Source organism: Megalopta genalis, chromosome 6 (assembly GCF_051020955.1).
Source record: "Megalopta genalis isolate 19385.01 chromosome 6, iyMegGena1_principal, whole genome shotgun sequence".
Lineage (NCBI taxonomy): Eukaryota > Metazoa > Arthropoda > Insecta > Hymenoptera > Halictidae > Megalopta > Megalopta genalis.
The window spans coordinates 8198358-8218603 of NC_135018.1; the positions used below are offsets into that span (position 1 = coordinate 8198358).

The 20246-nt window shown below is 40.1% G+C and overlaps 1 protein-coding gene across 1 annotated transcript in view; it reads right to left on the bottom strand.

Moving 5' to 3' along the window:
• LOC117222361 (lachesin) overlaps nucleotides 1-20246 on the bottom strand; it is a 492917-nt gene that overhangs the window by 80270 nt on the left and 392401 nt on the right. The window contains exons 6-7 of the mRNA XM_076523268.1: nucleotides 17394-17611; nucleotides 13688-13763 (exon numbers count right to left, since the gene is read on the bottom strand). Of these exons, the coding sequence (XP_076379383.1) occupies nucleotides 13688-13763; nucleotides 17394-17611 (294 nt within the window). The remainder of the gene's footprint in view (nucleotides 1-13687; nucleotides 13764-17393; nucleotides 17612-20246) is intronic.

Consider the following 20246-nt stretch of genomic DNA (forward strand, 5'->3'; position numbering starts at 1 on the left):
AAAGAGGAGGTTATACTGTATTTTGCTGACAATATGATAATGTTGTCTCAATCTTCCATATTTTTAACAATTTTCGAGAGGCAAAGGGAGCCTTCGTTTTTTTAATGAAATGCTACATACTTTTTTACATCGTATGAAAGTGTGCATTAAGACGAATTCAACTGTGGTACAATGTGGTCTTTGCGATCATACACAAGGACAGAAATAAAAGAAATAAATTTTACATTTCGTAATGCTGTATTTATTAGTATGTTGTAGTGACAAAACTACATATCGTGTTCGGAAGGAACTACGATCAGACAAAGGCTCTAGATCGCGCCGCGATCGTAGGACAGACTTATAATGTTCACGCGGTAGACGCGCCACGCCGTTGTGAGGGGGTCCCGCGCATGCGTCGCCTGCCCCACCCCCACTCCTTGCGTAACCTATTTTTCTGTGAACACTGCGCATGAGATCTATTGAGTGTTTAGCGAGATCCATAGATGAAGTTCAGTTCGATTTTCCGCTCATTTATTTGCAACCGCAGACTTTGATTGGCCGAGAACGGCGCGAAAACGCAATTGACTTTAACAATCGATGAAGTCGTTAGCCATGACCTGGGAAGCCGCGGAAACATCGTCGCCCGAAGCCGCGGAAAGTTGCGACGCGCCGCAGATATTTTTCTACCTCACTCCGTCGCAACGCGTGGGCAGTTACATAAAAGGCGCTCGCGGCCGCCAACGCGTGGTCCCCATCTGCCGAGTTCAGGGCAAATCTTGATCAACTCGTAATTAAACCCGGCAACTTCGATATCATAAAACAGCATCGAGCCACGCGGCCGCGTATCAAGCTCGAGCATTCATTAGCGAGATTTTGAACTGCGGAACGAACGGCTCCCTCGCGGAAACTTCTGTTAAATTTCTAATCGACCGATAACCGTCCCGTGTTTCCCTTCAATTAATCGAATTCGAAACGCTCGAACCACCGGAATAATTGATCGCGAACCATTGTCCGTTCGCTCGTTGACCTTTCATCGCTTTTTCACATCGTTTGCGTTCCTTACTTGCGCGTTATCTATAAGACTGCGGATCTTCATGCATTTACGGTGAAAATGAGTAGCTGGAACGTGAAATTGCGAAGACATAATATGAAGTTAATCATATTGTTACACTATTTTCCAATTATCATAATTATTAAGAGAAATCGTTTATTTATATTTAATTCCTCTTTCGTGGAATCGTCTTGGAAAAATTTTATTTTACATAAAGACAAGGATTAAAGGCAAGATAGTACAAAGACGTCTTTTAGATGTCTTAAGGACGTCTGTTTTTAGACATTCGGAATATCTCAAACATGTTCTCTAAGAATTTTTAAAATTATAAATATAAATATAAAAAATCTCCAAAAATTACCGCTTACGTAGTAAGAGGATTAATAATCGAAATATTTACGCCTGTTTTTAGTGAATGAAACCAGGGAACGAGACTGGGGAAGCTTCTGCGTGCATCACATGTGTGATCTTTCCTTGAAAACAGCACTGCATAAAATCAATTACTTCCATTATTATTTCGTAAATGTTGGAAAAATAAAAGCGAACTTCCTCTCTTACCAACTCGCATTTCATCGAATTTGTATTTTATGCTGAGCGGCTTTTTTGTTTACGTCGAAGTGTATCGTGTCGCTGTACCAGCATTTGCGTTATATGTGTGTGTTTAATAAATATTTGTTCGGGAATTGCGTCGGAATAAATATAACTAACCCATGGTGAAATAATTTCTCGTGCTGGCGAAAAGTATACTTTTTATATAATTTATTTAATTTAAATAGAATGATATTTCGAGTCGAAGATATTTTAGCGAAGTGACTCGCGAGCGCAACGGAGTTAATTAAATCGTTTCATCGAATTCTATTTCGCGGGAGTAGATTATCCAGAGATGAAGATTTAAACACTATCTCCGACTCCGAAAAGGGCGCTCGTTTCGCTCGGAAATTCGGCGAACAGTTCGCCGCGGAAATTCGTTTGATTAATAAATTTCGAGACGATCGGCCGCACGGCGGAAAATCAACACTGCGGAAGAATTTCAGGGCGGAACATTCGCTGCTCGTGTTTGTATTCCGCGAAGAAAAATTGATTAACGTAACTTCGGGGCGCGCGTCGCGTCGGCAACGCCGTGCCGGCAGCGGCGCGCAACGCCGCGCAAACGACTGAGCGCTGAGCAATGCACATCTGCCTGTGGGAACTTTCCTTTAATATGTTATCACGATTGTGCGCGGCCGGCGCAATAAGCCCATTGTGTCATGTCCGCCCGGCCATCGTGACTCCCGTCTAGTAACAGCTAAATTAACCGTGGCCCACCTTTAACCGACCGTTCTACCTGGAATTTCGAAACACTTGGCCGATTGTTCAATCTAGTTGCTTTGATGTAGTTGCACTGTTACACGGGTTATCGCCTCCTGAGAAATCTCGCCGTCTATCCTGCAAGTCTAGGAAATTTTCAAGACGATGCTTCCTCTAACTTGATTACGAGATTCTACCTTTTTAGGCGATTCCAATACGGTGGATTTTATTGGACAATCTTCAGCGTGCAAATATAAAGTATACAAAATAATATCCAGGGAGATTCACAACTTTGATTTGCTGAATTGTTTTAATCCTGGCATGACGAAGACCAGGTGTGCGGTGATCTTTATCTGTTACATGTTCCATAGTACCTTCCATTATGGGAATATTAGCAAAAATAAAAACAGGAATAAACGAATCGATAGAAGTGAAATGGTGTAGATGCTGGTATGGGTCATACGAGACCCGGCCGCCGGCCGCTATGGTCCGTCATGCGAGTGTTAATACCATGTAGCAGCGTTAGTTACGTTAACACAGTTATATTGTGTTTACTAAAGTAGTTCAGCTATCGTAAGTGACAATCGCGAACCAATCGATAATATGTATAATTCGAAAGGTACTTAAACGATTTTAGATCTTCGAGCATCTTCATAATTTTTACAAACTTGTTTGGAATCTTCCGAATTTTTACAAGATGAGATTAAGCGTCTGCGGACCTGTTCGAACATTCGTTCGACGTTCTCAAGTGGTACGGGGAAAGAGGATCGACGGGACGTTGCGCGAACGACATCAAATATTGCTATGACAGTCTGTTACACGTCCTCGAAGGTAGTAAATTCCAAACGGCATAATCAACATTCGTAATTAATACGCAACGTGCCTCGGGAGTACATCAATTATTGCGGTACGTGTAGGTACACATCATCGCAGATACGCATTAAACTAAATATATCTCGACGATGGTCGATGGGTATCGATTTCAATCGGACGGATATCATTTCGCCGTGTGTATTCACATTAATCGGAACAGCCGTCGTTTTCGTAATGCAACCCCCTGACTAACCCAGCCTTGGATAAACAACACGAAACTGAACCAGGAAACCTAGCTACTGGGAATTCGTGAAACGAAAATGAAAATTGAACGCGCGACGCTCGTCAGTGCATTTCTTTCTTTCTTAACTCGGTCGTTCGATTTTCATCACAATTTATACAGAGGAAATCTTGTTCTTGTAGGCGTGAGCGCGTGTATGTGTGTATGCTTGTGCAGCATTCTCAAAATTCGAAGGATGGTCGAGACATTTTTCTTAAATACAGTAAAAATGTACGAAGAAGACACGCGAATTTTTATATTTCGATTGCGATGTAAATTACTAAAAATGTTAAGGTTCATGGCCAGCGAAAAACCACGGAGAACCAGCAGAAGTTAAATGTTCCATCGAAACGTTTCAAATCCTCTCATCAGTCAGCTAAATGCAACATATCCGAAACAATTGTCCGCGAAATTATTAATTGGGGATCCGCGCGAGAAACGGGGAGCGTCAGTAGCGTGGTAAATGTCCTCGGGAAGGCCGCCTAAGACCGACAATTAAATCCTCGTTGTATACGAGACCAAAGAGGAGGAAGCGTTGCATTATGTATACGCAGCAGCAAGTCCGAGGTATCGCGGAGGGAGACGCGAGAATCCTCGCCGTATGAGAAGAAGAAGAGGTGGAACAGAAGAAGAAGGAGGAGAGAAAGAAGAAGTGGAAGAGATAAAACAAGAAGGAGAATAAGAGATGGCGAAAGCAGAGGACAACGAAGAAGAAGAAGAAGAAGAAGAGGGGAACAGCCGAATGAATACGATATTGTTGTCATCCGCGGAACACCGGCAACTTCTGTCCGTTCGGTCCAGCAGCCTCCGGCAGCCCTCACAAATAGCAGTTTGACTCGACTATGGAATAAATTAGCCGTGCTCAAGCTTCTCCGCCGAACCTGCGACCGTGGGAGGGCGTCGAGGTTGGCAGACGGGTGGGAGAGGCGCGGCTGGAACGGAATCAGAAAAAGTAGGGAACATTTTCGTGAAAAGGGAGCGGGGCGGGTGAAAGAGGACGACGAGGAAGAGGAACGAAGACGCAGCACAGAAACAAAGGAAAAAGAATGTGGGTGCGGGAAGGGGGTTGTGGAGACGGGGCGGCAGGTCGGAATGGTTGGTTATCAAGAAACAGGGTACTTTGGCCCTTAGGCGGTCCTTAATAATAAATTCATATCTCTACGATCTCTGTGGCTCTCCTGCTCTCCTGCTCTCCTGCTCTTCACCGTTCAGCTCCCTTCTGTTCAAGCTCGCTCCGCAATGCCGCGAACCCCTATGCCCCTCCTGCCCGCGCCCCTTCGGGGCCCGTGACCAGAGACCCCCGGCCACCATGAGACACTAACCGGGGCTCGTCTCCGTCTCCGTCTACGTCTACGTCTCCGTCTCCGTTTCGCGGCAGGACTACAAATCTCTTTTTTATGCCGCTTAATAAAACTCGTCTGACATATCTCCGACTTCTACCACTTAATTTCGGTTGCCTCTCCTTCTCTCTTCGGCCTCGGACCAGCCCCGATCGTTTTCCCTTCTTCCCGACCCTCCCCATCTTCGTTCGTTCTGTCTGCGCGTCACACTTCCCGGCCATTGTTATTTCTGTCTCGGTTCCGCGTTTTCGACTCGATGCCACTCGTTTGCACTCGTTCCCACTCGTTCTCGTTCGTTCCCACTGGTTTCTACTTGGTTTCCACTCGACACGCGGCGAGCCGTGTCCCTTTTGGGACCTCCGTGCGAGAACCGTCGGCAAACTTATTCGGCTCGCTCTTTTATCTCCACCCTAACCTCGCGAACCGAATGAATTCGGGTCCCTTTGGGCGGCTGTTATCTTCTCGCAGGCGGTGTTTTGCGAAGGAAGATCGATCTTTCACGGCGAGAACTGACGGATCGACACAGAAATTCGCGGAGATCAGTCGATCGGATACCATGGTCGCAAAGCGAGGTGGTTCTTTATGAAAAACTGGCAGCCGAAGTCGGATAAAGCGGCTGCTGAATGTTAATTCATCGCGGGTAGTTACATCTTGGGGAGTTTTAACGCCGCGAACCTACCGAGCAATACTTAACAATATTTAAATTTTTCATAGTTTCTTTTTCTTTTTAAATATGTAAATCAATTCGATAGCGTCGAAATTATTTTGAAACGTTGTGGAACAATTTTGAGGGGCACATCTGCGTCACCGCTCGAGTGCCAAAATTGAAATACGTGAAAACAAAGAAAATTTACCTAGGGTAATGAACGATCCCAAGGTACCATAAGAGGGTTCAAACTGATATTATTCTATTCGATTCGCGGAAAATAGCAGTTACGGAGCCGACATAATGTCGGTGTAATATAATATAATACGATATTCTGGAGAACCGAAACCTGATATAACCGTAGCAGTGAGGAAAACCGTTGCAAGTGATAATTTCATAACATTGAAATGTATGCATTAATTGTTCAATAGTATAGGATTTATGTATTTATCATAGAAAAAGTCATGAAACCAAATTTGATATACTCGCAAAAACTATGCAATTGAGACACTACTAATACGAAGCATTAGTACAGTAATTTCTCCCTAATTCGCGCTCAGGCTGCGCACAAAAATGGACAATTTGGGAAAAGGAGATACCATTATTTGAGCCATGCGTCTCGTTCTTATAGTTGTTGACAATTGGTAACTATAAAAACGAGCCACAAGGCTCGAATAATCGTATCTTCTCTTACCAAATTGTTCATTTCGGTGTGCAACCTGAGCGCGAATTAGGGAGAAATCACAGTAATCGGAACTTTAAGCGACAATATCTCGTACGTGAAAATACCTCCACCCCGCTCAACTGCTCATCCGTGACGGCGCCGACGGAATTATGTGACATTTGAGGGAATGCAGGGCACCGGTGCTAACAACCACAGATATGCGAGAACCGATGTACCTTAGACTGCGAATTTTTCTTCATTAATTGCAAGATGCAGGTGCTACAGAAACATTTATTTCTTTTCTTAATGATTTCAACGAGTTGTAAATAATACAATAATGTTTCTAAATTCTCTAAATGTTTTTACTATTTTGAGAATGATCTGCTCATTTGTGTCATAAATGCGTAAAATCCACGGTCTGCTTGTAACTGTTACGAGACTTTCTCGGTTCTCTATAACTGTTTCAAGAATCGAAACCGATATCATAACTGTTACGAAACTTTTTCGGTTCTCCATTAACTGTTTGAAGAAGCGAAACCCCCCGATATCACACGTGTTTTCAACACCTGCCTGCTGGCATGACGAAGCATTTCGTCGTAGCCGGTTAACACATTGCGGACGGCTCACGAGATATCTCGTTTTTAGCAAATTGAACGTTGCGGACGGGTCACGAGATATCTCGTTTTCGTGTTTTTTTTATTTAATCGGCAACTTAAGCAACCAGCCGCAAATATTTCTGTTACGTAACCATGGTAACGAAGCCTCCCGCATTCCTAAGTAATTTTAGCGAAACAAATGAATCATTCCAAGCATGTAGAAATGATCAGTCATTATAGCCACTCTAAATCAATATTCAAATTTGTATAATAAATAATAGTTAAAATGTAAAAAATCTTATATAATAAACAGATATATAAACTATGTATATATAGTATTATTTAAGAATACTAAATGCAAATTAGAAATGTGCGTATCCGCTTCCTGTTACTTGCCAAGCATGTTTTTGGAGCGTTCGAAAATGTGCGGTCTTTGACGGCGTGTTGAACGCGCAGAGCCCCGTCCGCAATGTGTTAACAGGTTAAATAGTATCGTCGACGGTTGGTCGATATGTTCTTTTAAAATAAACAATTGTTGGAGGGAGCAAGCAGATCGTCAACAAACGTTGGATCGACCAGCTCGCGCCGGAAAGAATTACTCCGGATTATGTGAAGTTAAAAGGGAAGCTGAATAGTGGAAACGTAGCTGAACAAAACCGGAGGAAAAATTCCGGCAGTTAAGCTTGAATAATTGCGAATGAACTCCGGTGGCTGGCTGTTTGCGAAACCGAGAACAGTACCTTTATACATTTTGTTTTATAAAAGGGACCAATTAGTAAGTAATATTCCTGTCCGGGGGCGAGGGATCACAACGGCGGCGGCGGTGGGCGGGGAGATGGGGGGAGGGCGAACATTCTCTGAGCTATTGTGCGACTTTTAAAAATCTCGCCAATTAGAAAGCAATTTCCCTGGAACACGCCGGAGGATTTCCCTCCGGTATACCGGACCCCGGTATATTTACTCCGGTTTCGTTTCACCTTTTATTTTTCCGCGCGTTAACTTATTTGTACGCGCGTATTCACTCTTATTGTTGGACCCGCGGCAAAGGTTTCGCTAAACAAGTTTCTCCTTAACCTATCCACCTGCCCCATCCCCAGCCCCTCCCTTCCGTCCTCTCGCTTGGCCACTGTTTCGTCTGCAACGTACACACGCTTTTACGGTTTCCGTGATAAATTCTATCCCAAGGTTTTATGACCGCGTATCTGGTAACTAATCAACCTTTATTTGATACTGCCACTTGCGCTGCACTTAACATTCGTTATCCATTACGCGGGCCGACATTTAAATTCATATTAGTACGCCGGAACTTTGGAATTCGAATTTCAGATTGCGAACTTGTTTCTCGGCTCCGTGCGATTCAACCGTTACACACATTTGTTTACCTTACATTTTGTGAAGCTAAAGATCATTATTACTTCGTGGCAGAGATGGGGAAAAATCGATTTTTGATATGGTATAATGTACTGTAAATATTTGTATCTTCTCGCGAAATACAGAATTTGACAAATAAACCTTTCTTTGGAAATAATAGTCACATATGGATATTACGTATTTAATATACAGGGTTCCCCGGAAAGAATCATCCGATTTCAAAAATTTATATTTTAAAAAATTACACACAGAAAATTATAATTCAAACACGAATATAACGAGAAAATGTGCGAGTTTTACTTTTTATTATTTTTTTCTTATGTACCAAACCGTTGGATTGGTCGCAGTTCATCCGATAATATGGTTCTACACAGTTGGCCTCCGAGATCACCCGACCTAACCCCATGCGACTTCTTCCTTTAGGGATTTGTGAAGGATCTTGTCTTTGTACCACCTTTACCTACAAGTGTAAATGAACTGAAAAAACGCATTTGTGATGCTGTACAAACAATTACCAGAGATATATTACACTGTGTTTGGCAAGAACTTTCATATCGCAATGACATCATACGTGTAACGAAAGGAAGTCATATTGAACACTTGTAAACAAACACTCACACATTTTCCCGTTATATTCGTGTTTGAATTATAATTTTCTGTGTGTAATTTTTTAAAATATAAATTTTTGAAACCGGATGATTCTTTCCGGGGAACCCTGTATTTCAAATGCTGTTTACATAAGTAACGATCATGTTCGAAAAAATTTATTTGCCAAATTTCGTATTACATGAGAAGATCCAAATATTTATAGTCTATTTGATGTTTCAAAAATCGATTATTACCCAGTTCTTCTTCACCGAACCGAAAACAGAAACAACGTCAGAAGAATATACATATTATTGATAGTATATTATTGAAAATCTATTAGAACTATTAACGCTAGGTTTGCGGAACCGACGAAACGACGGTTTATTTCTTGATTTGTCATTACTCAGATTGTAGATATACTTATGAGTTATTTATTCAATGCACGTGCTACTTGTGGCAAATATTGCAATAACACTTGTTAACAATCCGAATAAACGTCTTTTATGAACTTATCAGAATAAATGTTACTTTTACGAACTAAAATAAAACATCTGCTTTCAGTACTTCGGAAGTCTGGTATCAAAAGCTGAAATACAGAGATCGGTGTAGACTGTTTCAATTATGGACAGAGATCTACAATCCAGTGATAAATCACTAGAATGTCATTTTTCCAAGTTTTGCAATACCGTTTGTCAGTGTATTAACTCATGGATTAGCAGAAATTGTTACCAATGTTAGAACAGTGCCAGCAAGGGGATATTGCAGGTTATTGTTTTCGGTATGGATCTGTTTAATATTGATCACGGTACGCAGACTCTGTCGATGTAAACGTTACACTAATTAGTGTATGAGGGTCGATAGTCTACTAACTATTAAACATATCAATAACGTTTGACGCTGTACATAGAAAATTAGTACTAGGTGGATCGAACACGACTCGCTTGTATTCCGCCGCAGGCGTTAATAATATATTTTTGAATATGTTTATGTAACTTCGGAATAGAACGACCCAATAAACCTGCGACCTTTCTGAGCAAGTAAAGTGAATTCTAACAATCGAATTAACATACACATCGTGTCCTTACCAAATATATTTACCGGTCAGGATTGACGAATATTGATGGATCAATATTAACCAAATCTACGGATATTGTGTGTCCGCGCTTTCATCGTTATCAGTTCTGTAATTAGAAATTACAGTATAGTAGTAAAAGACTACATTTTGAAAAAACAAATACTATTAGAGTGTACACAGGAAGAGCGTAGCGATTTTTGTAGCACGAAAGCTTGCACCGTTTTCAAGATGGTGTGATATGTACAATTTTACTATTTGCATACCGAGAAACTATCGTGTAACATTAAACAATATCTCCTCACAAATGAACGATAAATACACCAAGGAAGAATTTTTATAGCAGCACATATTTTTATTATCTTTTTTTCTGATACTCCTACCAATACATGCCAATATAAACAAAGTAAAAAAGACAAAGTAAAAAACACATTTTATACAAAAACATATCTTTTACAAAGTAAAAAATACGTAATGCTATTTAAAAAAACGCGATCCGAGCTTTTCATCGAATAAAAGAATCTATCGAAACTTGTATCATTGCACTTTGTTCTTCTCAAAGTTCTTATTAACTTTTGTTTGCAAACATTTTTTTTATCAGATTACCGTAAATACCTAAAAAATCGATGTGACCGTTTAGGATGAACATCCTGTACATATTTTATTATAATATACCGAAAGTTGAATTGGAATAAAAATCACTGCGCTGCTGTGACATTTTATAAGAATTAATAAATTAAAGATTTTGCGTTTTTATATTTATGTACCTTTACAGGATTACCTCACAGTATTAATAATTTAATGTCGGCGACATCGGAGTGCAGAGGGTTAAATATAATTGCAAAAGGTCGAGAAGATTCGGAAAAGAAATTTGCTTCTGACAGTACGAAGAATCTGCTACGAAAGCCTCGACGAGTTTCTCGATGGTGACGCAGAGTCGATCCACTGGCCGCAGCCCTGAAATCGCTATCACCGTCGGATCGTTATCATCCCAAACGTTTCTAGTAATCGGGATGCCGGAGTCGAGCCTGCCAGGTCCTAACCCCCGATCTCTATCCTGTAATCGCCCAGCCGGATCGCCTCCTTTTTTCTCAGCGGCAGCCTTTTATGCTAAACGGCCGCTTCATTTGAATGTCGCTAATGCGAAAAACCGATGCATACTAATGGGCCCGGTATTTTCTCCTCTCTTTCTCGTCTCAGCCGCCGACGCGTGCTCGCCGTCACGGAACACCGAAATCACCCGTGTCGGTGTCCGTCCACAGTCTACACCCCCGCGTGCACACTCCGCGAGGGTGGACGCGTGTTTGCACAGCGGCCGGCCATTTCCGTGTCGCGGTGTGGCGGCGGCGGCGGCCCTTTATGTCGCATGCATACATTAAGCCGCCACGGTATCCACGGTGTCCGCAGCGCTACGGAAAAAGCTGCGGCGAATCGAAGATTTTCCGCTTGGAAAACTTCGGCCCGTCTAGCGCCGGTTGTCTGCTGCGACAAACTCACCGTCTTCGACTCGCAATTTCCGCTCAGAGCGCTCTTCTTTCCGCGTATCTTGTTTTCCTCGCTTTCGACGCTTGACATTTTCTCTATTTTCTGTCACGCGCGCGCGAATTCACCTCGTGTCGTTCCGCGTCTCGCAGTACATATCTCTTTCTCATCGGTTTATCAGTGTTCGTACCAACCTTGGCAGGAAACGTCCGATCGAGTTTGCGAATGCGGTTGTCGGACGCGTAATTTCAGCGCGTAATTCAAGAATGATACACAATATTGTGTACCGTATTGAGTCAGGTTGAGTCGAAAGACTTTTTCGTGAACTACGTGTGTGTTATGTTGTCTTCCCTTCCGATTTGACCACGTTGTAGCATCCTTGTGAATACAATTTTATTCGACGAATTTATTCGAAATATTATTCGAATAGAATTCTATTCGACGAATTTATTCGATATATTATTCGAATCAAATTTTGTTCGATAAACTTAGTCGTTATGTTATTCGGATAATATTATATTCGAAGAATTTATTCGAAATGGTATTCAGATAAAATTATATTCGAAGAATCCATTGGTAATATTTCTCGAATCAAATATTATATATATTCAAAGAATTTATTCAAAACGGTATTCGGATGAAATTATAAAATATTTAAATTTATTTAATTATATTATATTATATTATACGAATATTATTATATTATATTATATTATACGAATTAAATTTTGTTCGAATAATTTGATTCAAAGTATTTCTCAAATAAAATTTTATTCGTAATATTACCTGGATGAAATTTTGTTCGAAGAATTTATTCGATATATTATCCGAATCAAATTTTACCGTTTTCTCACTTTGTTTATCTGAGCGTATAATGAAAATATATATAGGCTCTGATAAACAAAGTGAAAAACACGTCATTTTAAACGTTTCTTTTACTCCAAGTAATAACTAGTCCCTCTAATATTCACAAAAAAGAAACTCAAGTCATTTATTTACACCAGCTTGGAAAAAGTTATTCTGTTTTAAAAGGTGTGTGGACACTTTTTCGCCTTACTGTAAGTCAAAATGTTCGAAAATGTCACTTACGTCACTACGATTCTAACTCAATCGTATGGAGTTTGGCTGGAGCTTCGACTCTTGTGAAAATCCTAACGAAAGAATACCTAAGATTATAACGTTTCTAAGCGTAATTCAAGGATGGGACTCGTAGAGGTTTGCTAGTAATTGCTTCGGATCTCAAATCAAATATTTAAGCGACGCGGCGCAGCGGTTTAGCCGTGTTTTCGCGCGATTTCGCCGACGATGTAATCAGGAATTAACAGATCGCCGCAAAAGCATTCCCCGAGGCATGCCGGAGCAGTTCATTAATTGCGGGTATCTATTTGTCGAGGTAGTCGAAATTACTGAAATCCGAGACTCGCCGATACGATACGTTCTACGTTCGATTGCCGAGCGTGCTGGCAAATAACGCGAGTCTTCTCTTCCCCTACTTCGTAAACAGCTGGCCGCAACCGTGCGGGCTAAGGTACACTTTAAACAGACCAGTGCCTCTAAAATTTTCTTAACGATGCTTGAAAATTCTAGAGGAACATGCTGCAGTGGAAATAATTTCCTTTTAACCAGTTAGCTGTGACGTCTCCTTTTTAGAGCGCGCACCTACATGACAAAGTCATCGATGTTTCTTTCTTTTTTTTTTTAACGAGATTACATATTTCTATCATTATATCATGATAGCTAAGATCAAGACGAATCCAATGATCTATAGTAACATAAGTCGAGCAGCGCATTACTCGTCGCGATTCGAACTGTCGCGCCGAAAACGGCGAAATTGCAGAAGTCGGTGGAAATAATTTTGGACGTTCATTCGAATAAATTTCTCATCTCTCTGTTGATCTCTCTGTTGTACCTGTTTCAACATTCGTGTTCATTTCTAAATGTTTTAAGTTTAATTTATCCGTTAACACGTTCCGTGCCACGTGTACCATCGATGGTACACGCTTGCATGTTTACTTAGTGAACTGAACAAATTGTTTACAAGAAATTTAGAACCGAAGAATCAATTTCCACCGCAAGAATGGGCGTTGATAAGTTTTTGTTACGTTGTTATGTGTACGAGAATTAATAATTGCACGTAATACATCAAGTTTTAGTAAAATATCAAAGTGTGAAGATTCGAGTAAAAAAAGCTCGGCACGGAACGTGTTAATGGCTGTTCTAATATATTTTCGGCAACGGTTACATTTCTTATACACGAAGTGTCGATAATAACATTTTTCGATGAAACGGGAATCGATGTAAACATTTGTCGGTGATTTCAACGTGTCGGCATAGAAACAATGTCGGTGAAATGCGATGTCGCTGAAATCATCGTGTCGACGAAAATATTGTCGGTGAAACCACTGTTGGTGATTTCAAGGTAACCCGGCGTTAGCCCCCGCGATCCGAATGTTGCGTGCCGATAATTCCGAGCTCTGGTTTAAAAACAAGCTCTTGCGTAAAAACAAAGGACACTTACTGTACAGGTGGATGGTGCCGTCGGTTCCTCCGCGTGAATTGTTCGCATTGCACTTGTAGCTGCCGTAATCCGAATCCTGGAAAGTAGAATATGAATTATGTGAAAAATATAAAAGATCGGGAAACATCGAAGAACTTGTGCTACTTTGAACCAACAGTTTCCCAGATAAACCGTCATAGCTTCGTGTGAATTTGCTATTTCTCATCTAAAATATTATTGTATTCTTTAGCACTAGAACTACCAACCCAGTCAAAATAACTAGTTTCTGATTTCTTGTTTTAGAGCTACTGGATTTATAAAAATATTTCTTTGAGAAACTTTTTGCTAATTATATCCCCATATGATCAATCAAAATTATATATATATTACATATATATATATATATAATTTATATTATATTTATTATATTGTATATAATTATTTTTTATTTAATTATATTTTATTATATTATATAAATTATTATATAATTTATATTATATTTATATATATATTATAATATATATAATTATATTTTATTATATTATATAAATTATTATATAATTTATATTATATTTATATATAATATTATATATATAATTATATATATTATAATATATATATAAATATAATATAAATTATATAATAATTTATTTTATATATATATATAAAATTATAATCAAATTACGATGAATAAATTCATACCACCGTACTACCGTTATCCCAAATTTTGAACCAATCCAATTAATCCTTAATGGTTTTCTACCTTGCAATCGTTTCCAACAAATGCTTTTCCGTGGAATATTTGTATGTCCAAATGCAAACTTGCATTCGACAACTTTCGAGATCGTTGTGACCGAAATCTTTCGCGAGTCTATCATACCCTAATTACAATGTCGGCAGAAGTTCAAGACATTTCTGCTGGTGTTGCCGTTTATCATTTCCGTTGTTAACTCGCGAAGCTCCGGCATCGGTTTCCTAAGAGTGTAACAGCGAATCCATCTGCACGCGGTTCGTCTGGCTACTCAGCAATTTGTCTTTCGTTTACTTTTCTTGTCTTTTCTCCGCGGCTCAAACTTGCAGGATAGTTTTGTTGATAACTTCTGTTGCGGGTCGACTCGCCGTTTGATTTATAAAGAAGACCCGCGGTCTCGAGCGAAAGTAACTTCTATCTTGACTCGTTTGTACTTCTGAAATTTTTCCCCAGACGCATTTATTATCCTTTGTAAAAGCAACGCAATAAAGATCCCCGGGACACAGTGGAAGCAGAAACTCGGACAGTATACAGGGTGGCCCACACAAACGTTTCAGGTAATGACGCCGTTATTAATGCATCTGCGAAAAAATGTTTAAGGAGAAATATAAATGACTCGAAGGGCACTACATTTGTAGTCGCTTAGATGTTTTTTCAGTGAATCAGTACATGTGCAATTAACAATTGCATCATTTCTTTAAATGGAAATGCTTATTTTTTATTGCGCGGATCAATTCCTCTGTTCATTCTACGTAAAAACTATTGGAATATCATAGTAAAATAATTATTAGTTCTTAAGATATTTTCAAAAAATTACCGAAGAAGCTACTCGAACGCTTCCCCATTACATTGCAAACATTTCTGATAACGTTCATTATTCATTCTCAAAACTGCGTTTAAATTTTCAGCAATACAGGATTTTTCAGCAATAAGTACGGAAAATTTAAATGCAAAATTTAAATGTAAAAGCGTTCGAGCATCTTCACCAGTAAATACATTTTTTGAAAATATCTCGAGAGCTAATAATTCTTTTTCTCCGATACCTTAACAATTTTTTACGTAGAATAAACAGAGGAATCGATCTGTGCAATCTAAAATATGCATTTCCATTGAAAGAAATGATGCAATTGTTGATTGCACATGCACTGATGCACTTGAACAAGATTTAAGAGCCTATAAATGTAGCGCTTTCAGAGCCATTTATCTTCCGCCTTTGACATTTTTTTCATAAATGCATTAATAACGGCGTTATTAGCTGAAACAATTGCGTGAGTCAACCTGTACGGTGTACAGTGTATACTATATAAAATATACAGTATCTCGCTGTCTATCGAGAGATACCGGAAACTGGTTGTTCCGCGAGGGAAATCGGCAGTTTTAAGACTATCCGTTTCCATACGTGAAAATAATCCGCGAATAAATCTCACGAGATGTCACGAAACTTTTCGAATATCACCTGTTGGCTTCGCAGGTGTTGATGCCGGATAAAGTTGAGGTTAGGGGCGTGTTCCTCCACTCGATTCGGGATCGGGACACCGACCGGGACCCTCGGCTACGAGATTATTACACGCTCCGAAAAATCTTCGAATTCAACAGCCACTTTTCTTTCCGGGAAAACACGTTCGCGAGAACTTACGACCTCGCCGCGAATGCTCTTTCGGATGGCACATCGAGTGCTCTTGTGTTTTAATTTCGATCCTTGTCCCTTTCTGTCAACTTGCCACCCTCTTCGCTGTTGTTTCTCTCTCGAAGCAAGCGGGCAAATAGAAATTTAGGGAAACTTGGTGGAAGATACATCTAACACTGGAACTACCGAGCCCTAAACGCGACTGACGTATATCGTTTTATAACAATACCAAGACTGGATTTATGTCAACTTCGTATGATTGTTATTTTAATCTCGATACTTCAATAAAGAAGTGTACCTAAAAATTTCTCCTAGAAATATTTGTATAAAAACAGGAACTGTGAAAGAAAATATCAGAAACCAGTCATTTTGACTGGCTATTGTTAAATATTATTCCTCTTTCGTTGATGCTCGATACTCTATGCAAAGATAATTTACTTAAAACTGTGTGTACTAAATGCTTTTTATTAAAACTGTCCGCGTTTTAATAAAAAAAAACCTAACCACGCAAGTAAAACCCAATTAAGCAAAGCATTCTTTGATATAAGAATACCAAAACGAGTTTTTATATTATAGTTTAACATCTTCTCGATATATATAATTTCAAATCATCATATTTCAAATTAACCCGAAAGTAATTTAAAAACTTTCCATTCACATGAGGTTGCTCGTAATCTCGGAAGTTCTCGCGTTGTTTGAAATTGTATAATACAAATTTGCGTAAACAGAACGCAAAGTCGATAAACTCGTGTAGCGTTAAAAAGTGAATCTGCGAGTGTTTTAGGATTCGTTAATCTATCTTTCATCAGATTGCTTCTTTTGTATCACTTTACATCGAGGAAATGTCAGGAACGATTGAAAGTAAATAAAAAGTCACCGTTGCCTGGTAGAAGATCCATTTAGTTCCAGTTAGAAGCATCTTTATAGTCGCCAGCGTTTGCCCCGACAATATCGATGGATTCTAATTTCTGATCAATATTTGCAAGCTGCGGGTACGAGGTTACATGCTTTTAAAGCGCGCCACTCGCTGTTTTAATACAATTTTATAACCCGATGGATCGTTAAAGCGCATCCGCGTTTCAAAGCAGAGTCTTCTTCAAAGAATGTTGAAAAAATTGTTGACGTTGTATAACTTAACTTTTCAATTTTAATAAAATACATGGCATGGCAGTCAAAGTGTTAAGTCATACGAAATGGAAATACCGTGAGCCAGAAAAACCATTTCGAATACATGGTTAAAACGGCTTCGAGTGCAAAGGGTTAACATTTTCTACCAAGTTCTCAATTCTCACTAAAATAGTGTCTCACAGGTTAACGAGCGTATTATTAGCGACTTAACGTTGGCTTACGTTTAGGTTGTTTATGGTTAAGATCATGTGGGTCTTGTAGAAGGGTTTCTCCGGCGTGGTGGTGACACTGTATTTGGCCGCGTTCTGAATCATTACCCCGTCCTCCCTGGTCCAGTAATTCAAAGAAATTGGATGAGCCTCGGTGAAGCATTCCAGCGTGACTGCGTAGCCCAAGGGCGCGCCGACCAATTGGTGCGGGATCCACAGCATGGGGATAACTGCAACGAGAAAAGTGATTGATTGGCTCATAAATGTTCCAATTACTAGCGATACAAGCCGGACCCCGGGATCGATAACCGTTCCCCGCCGATAAATCTCGGCCCGCCGAAACACGCGTCTCTGTACCTCGCGGCTCCGAGCTCTCTTCTCGAGCTAGACAAAACGCTCGCACGTATCATGCAAACAATTTTCTTGGCTCCACCGGACATCGTACTGTCCGGTCATTTGCCTCGTTCATCCGATAACCAACGCTTCGAGTCAGCCGACAATTTCGTCGAATCAAAGTTTTATAATAATAATGCTAAACATTCATTTGTATATACAACGCGACTCCCATTAATATTCGGACACCTTTTTTAAAACGCAATAACTTTTTTAGAACTGGCCTAAACGACTTGAATTTCTTTCATTTGATAGAAGTACCATAATTGGAATGCTTCTTTTAAATTTTACTATTACTTAGAATGACAAAAGAGAATAAAAAAGAAACTCTCATTTCTTAACTTTTTTATTCAAGCTTATAACGAAAATTTAAGAAATGCGTCTCGTAGATCTCGGTGATTTGATAATAATGCATAACATATGCATGTTGAAAATTTCATCGAAATCGATCGACCTTGGTATGAGCTGTTAACAATTAAAGAGATGCTTTAGTGTTTTCTTCAGAACGAACAGTACGATGACGTTGCTTGCTAACTTCATCTGCGAGTGGACTTTCTTCAAATTTCTTAATTATTCTTTGGATTTGCATGTTTGACGGACAGTTTTCTCTTCCATATTCTGCACGAGGTTCTCTTCCAACTTCTGCATAACTGTCACCAAAATTTCTACTAATTTTTAATAATGAAAACGTTTCTACTTGTCAAATGTAAAATTATACATGCTAATTCGGTACAACAAATTTAAATGGCGAGAAATTTCGAAGGAACATTAAGAAATGCAGGCAAAACGACTGGACGGCACGGATTCGCCGAGAAAATCCATCCGATGTCATTCCCCGCTCCGACAAGGTTCGTAAAGGATTACGAAAAATTGCACCATCCGCGAGAATCAGAATGCCGGTCTCCTGAACAATAAAATTTACGATAATCTAGTCGCGTATCCATCGGCCTGTTTAGTCGAACATTGAAACCAGGTCGCGGCTCCGGACGGCTGAGAATTTTGAACGGCCCCCACACGATATGCTCATCATTTCCGAGACATTAAATCTCGGAAGATAAATTGCGTAGACTTAACTATGCCGGGCGTAGAGTGGCTCCAATAAAAAAGTCATTTCGCCGCGACGAATGGTTTTCCATGAGCGTCTCTCCCTGGCCCCTGATAATGCCTCCACGGGCTCGGGAGTGCTTCAATTTAACTTGAACCTCGTAACAATACACCTAGCGTCTTCGAACTTTCACGGGGAACTTCCGGCCATATTTTTTCAGGCGGTCCAGGTGCGGGGAGGCAGGGGTAAAAAAGAAAGGGAGAAAGAGAGAAAGAGAGAGAGGGCCGATTTAACCATCGCCCCGCTCTCGGGGACATTCGCGACAGGAATGGCAATGAAACCGGTGCCGTCTCGGAGCCTAAGCAACGCGTGAACAGCACCAGGAAGAATGGTCACGCATCGGGAAGATCTGAACGCGAGCGGACTCCATCATGCTATCGAGGGAAAGATGAGAGTGCGGAACGCTTAAGCGGATTTTCAATTTCCACGGAATTGCTTAGCAAAGTTTTAATTGCATCTATGATGGAAGTTCGTGGAGCTTTTAAAGAAATCACCGCGGCCCTCTGTCCTCGATCTTAATATGAATTTAAGAGCATCATCTTCGAAACTGCAACGAGGTGTCTTCCCACCGCGAGCCTTTCTACCTTCGCGGAATGTTCGCAGAATGAGAGGAAATTGTTTTCGTTTCGGCTCGTAGTTTTAGCGCGGCTGTGCGCCGTCTGTTATTATCGCATAGTTTTCATTTTCGATGGTACATCGATCAGGATTTTAGCGAAATTTTGATACCTAATATTTCATCAAATTTCAAGTCCCGTCGAAGTTTGCTAATTTTCCTCTCTATGATCACCACGAAGGAAACTGCTAAATCCTAGCATCAATTTATAACTATCGTCACTTCCTGTTTCGTTACGTAGACCGTTGATGAAAATTCCAGAAAATAATTTGCGTAACGTGCATATCGTGTATTGCATATTGCATACTACGTATTGTATATTCCTTAACCGCGTATTGCGTACTGCGTATTGCGTACTGCGTATTGCGTATTGCATATCGCGTATTCCGTATTTCATGTTGCGTATTGTATATTGCATACCGTATATTTGTTTGTATGTACTATATGGCAGTCAAAGGGTGATTCGAACGTTAATAGTCAGTTGTCCAGTATAGCGAAGATATAGCGAGTGTCGTACGGTGAAAATGTCCGTCTCGTTATGTATATCGATTTGCTGTCTCTCCGTATTGTGCTGTTGACATATTATATTAAATTCATTTGCTATAGAAATTCTGCCTCACAATCACCGTCGATTGCTTATTATCCAGAGTTGTTGTCTTGTACTCTTAAAAACAATTTGAATTTTCGATTGAATCGTTGCTGCATCGACGCTTGGAACTTTCAACGAAATAAGCTGAATTGGAACGTGTGCGTG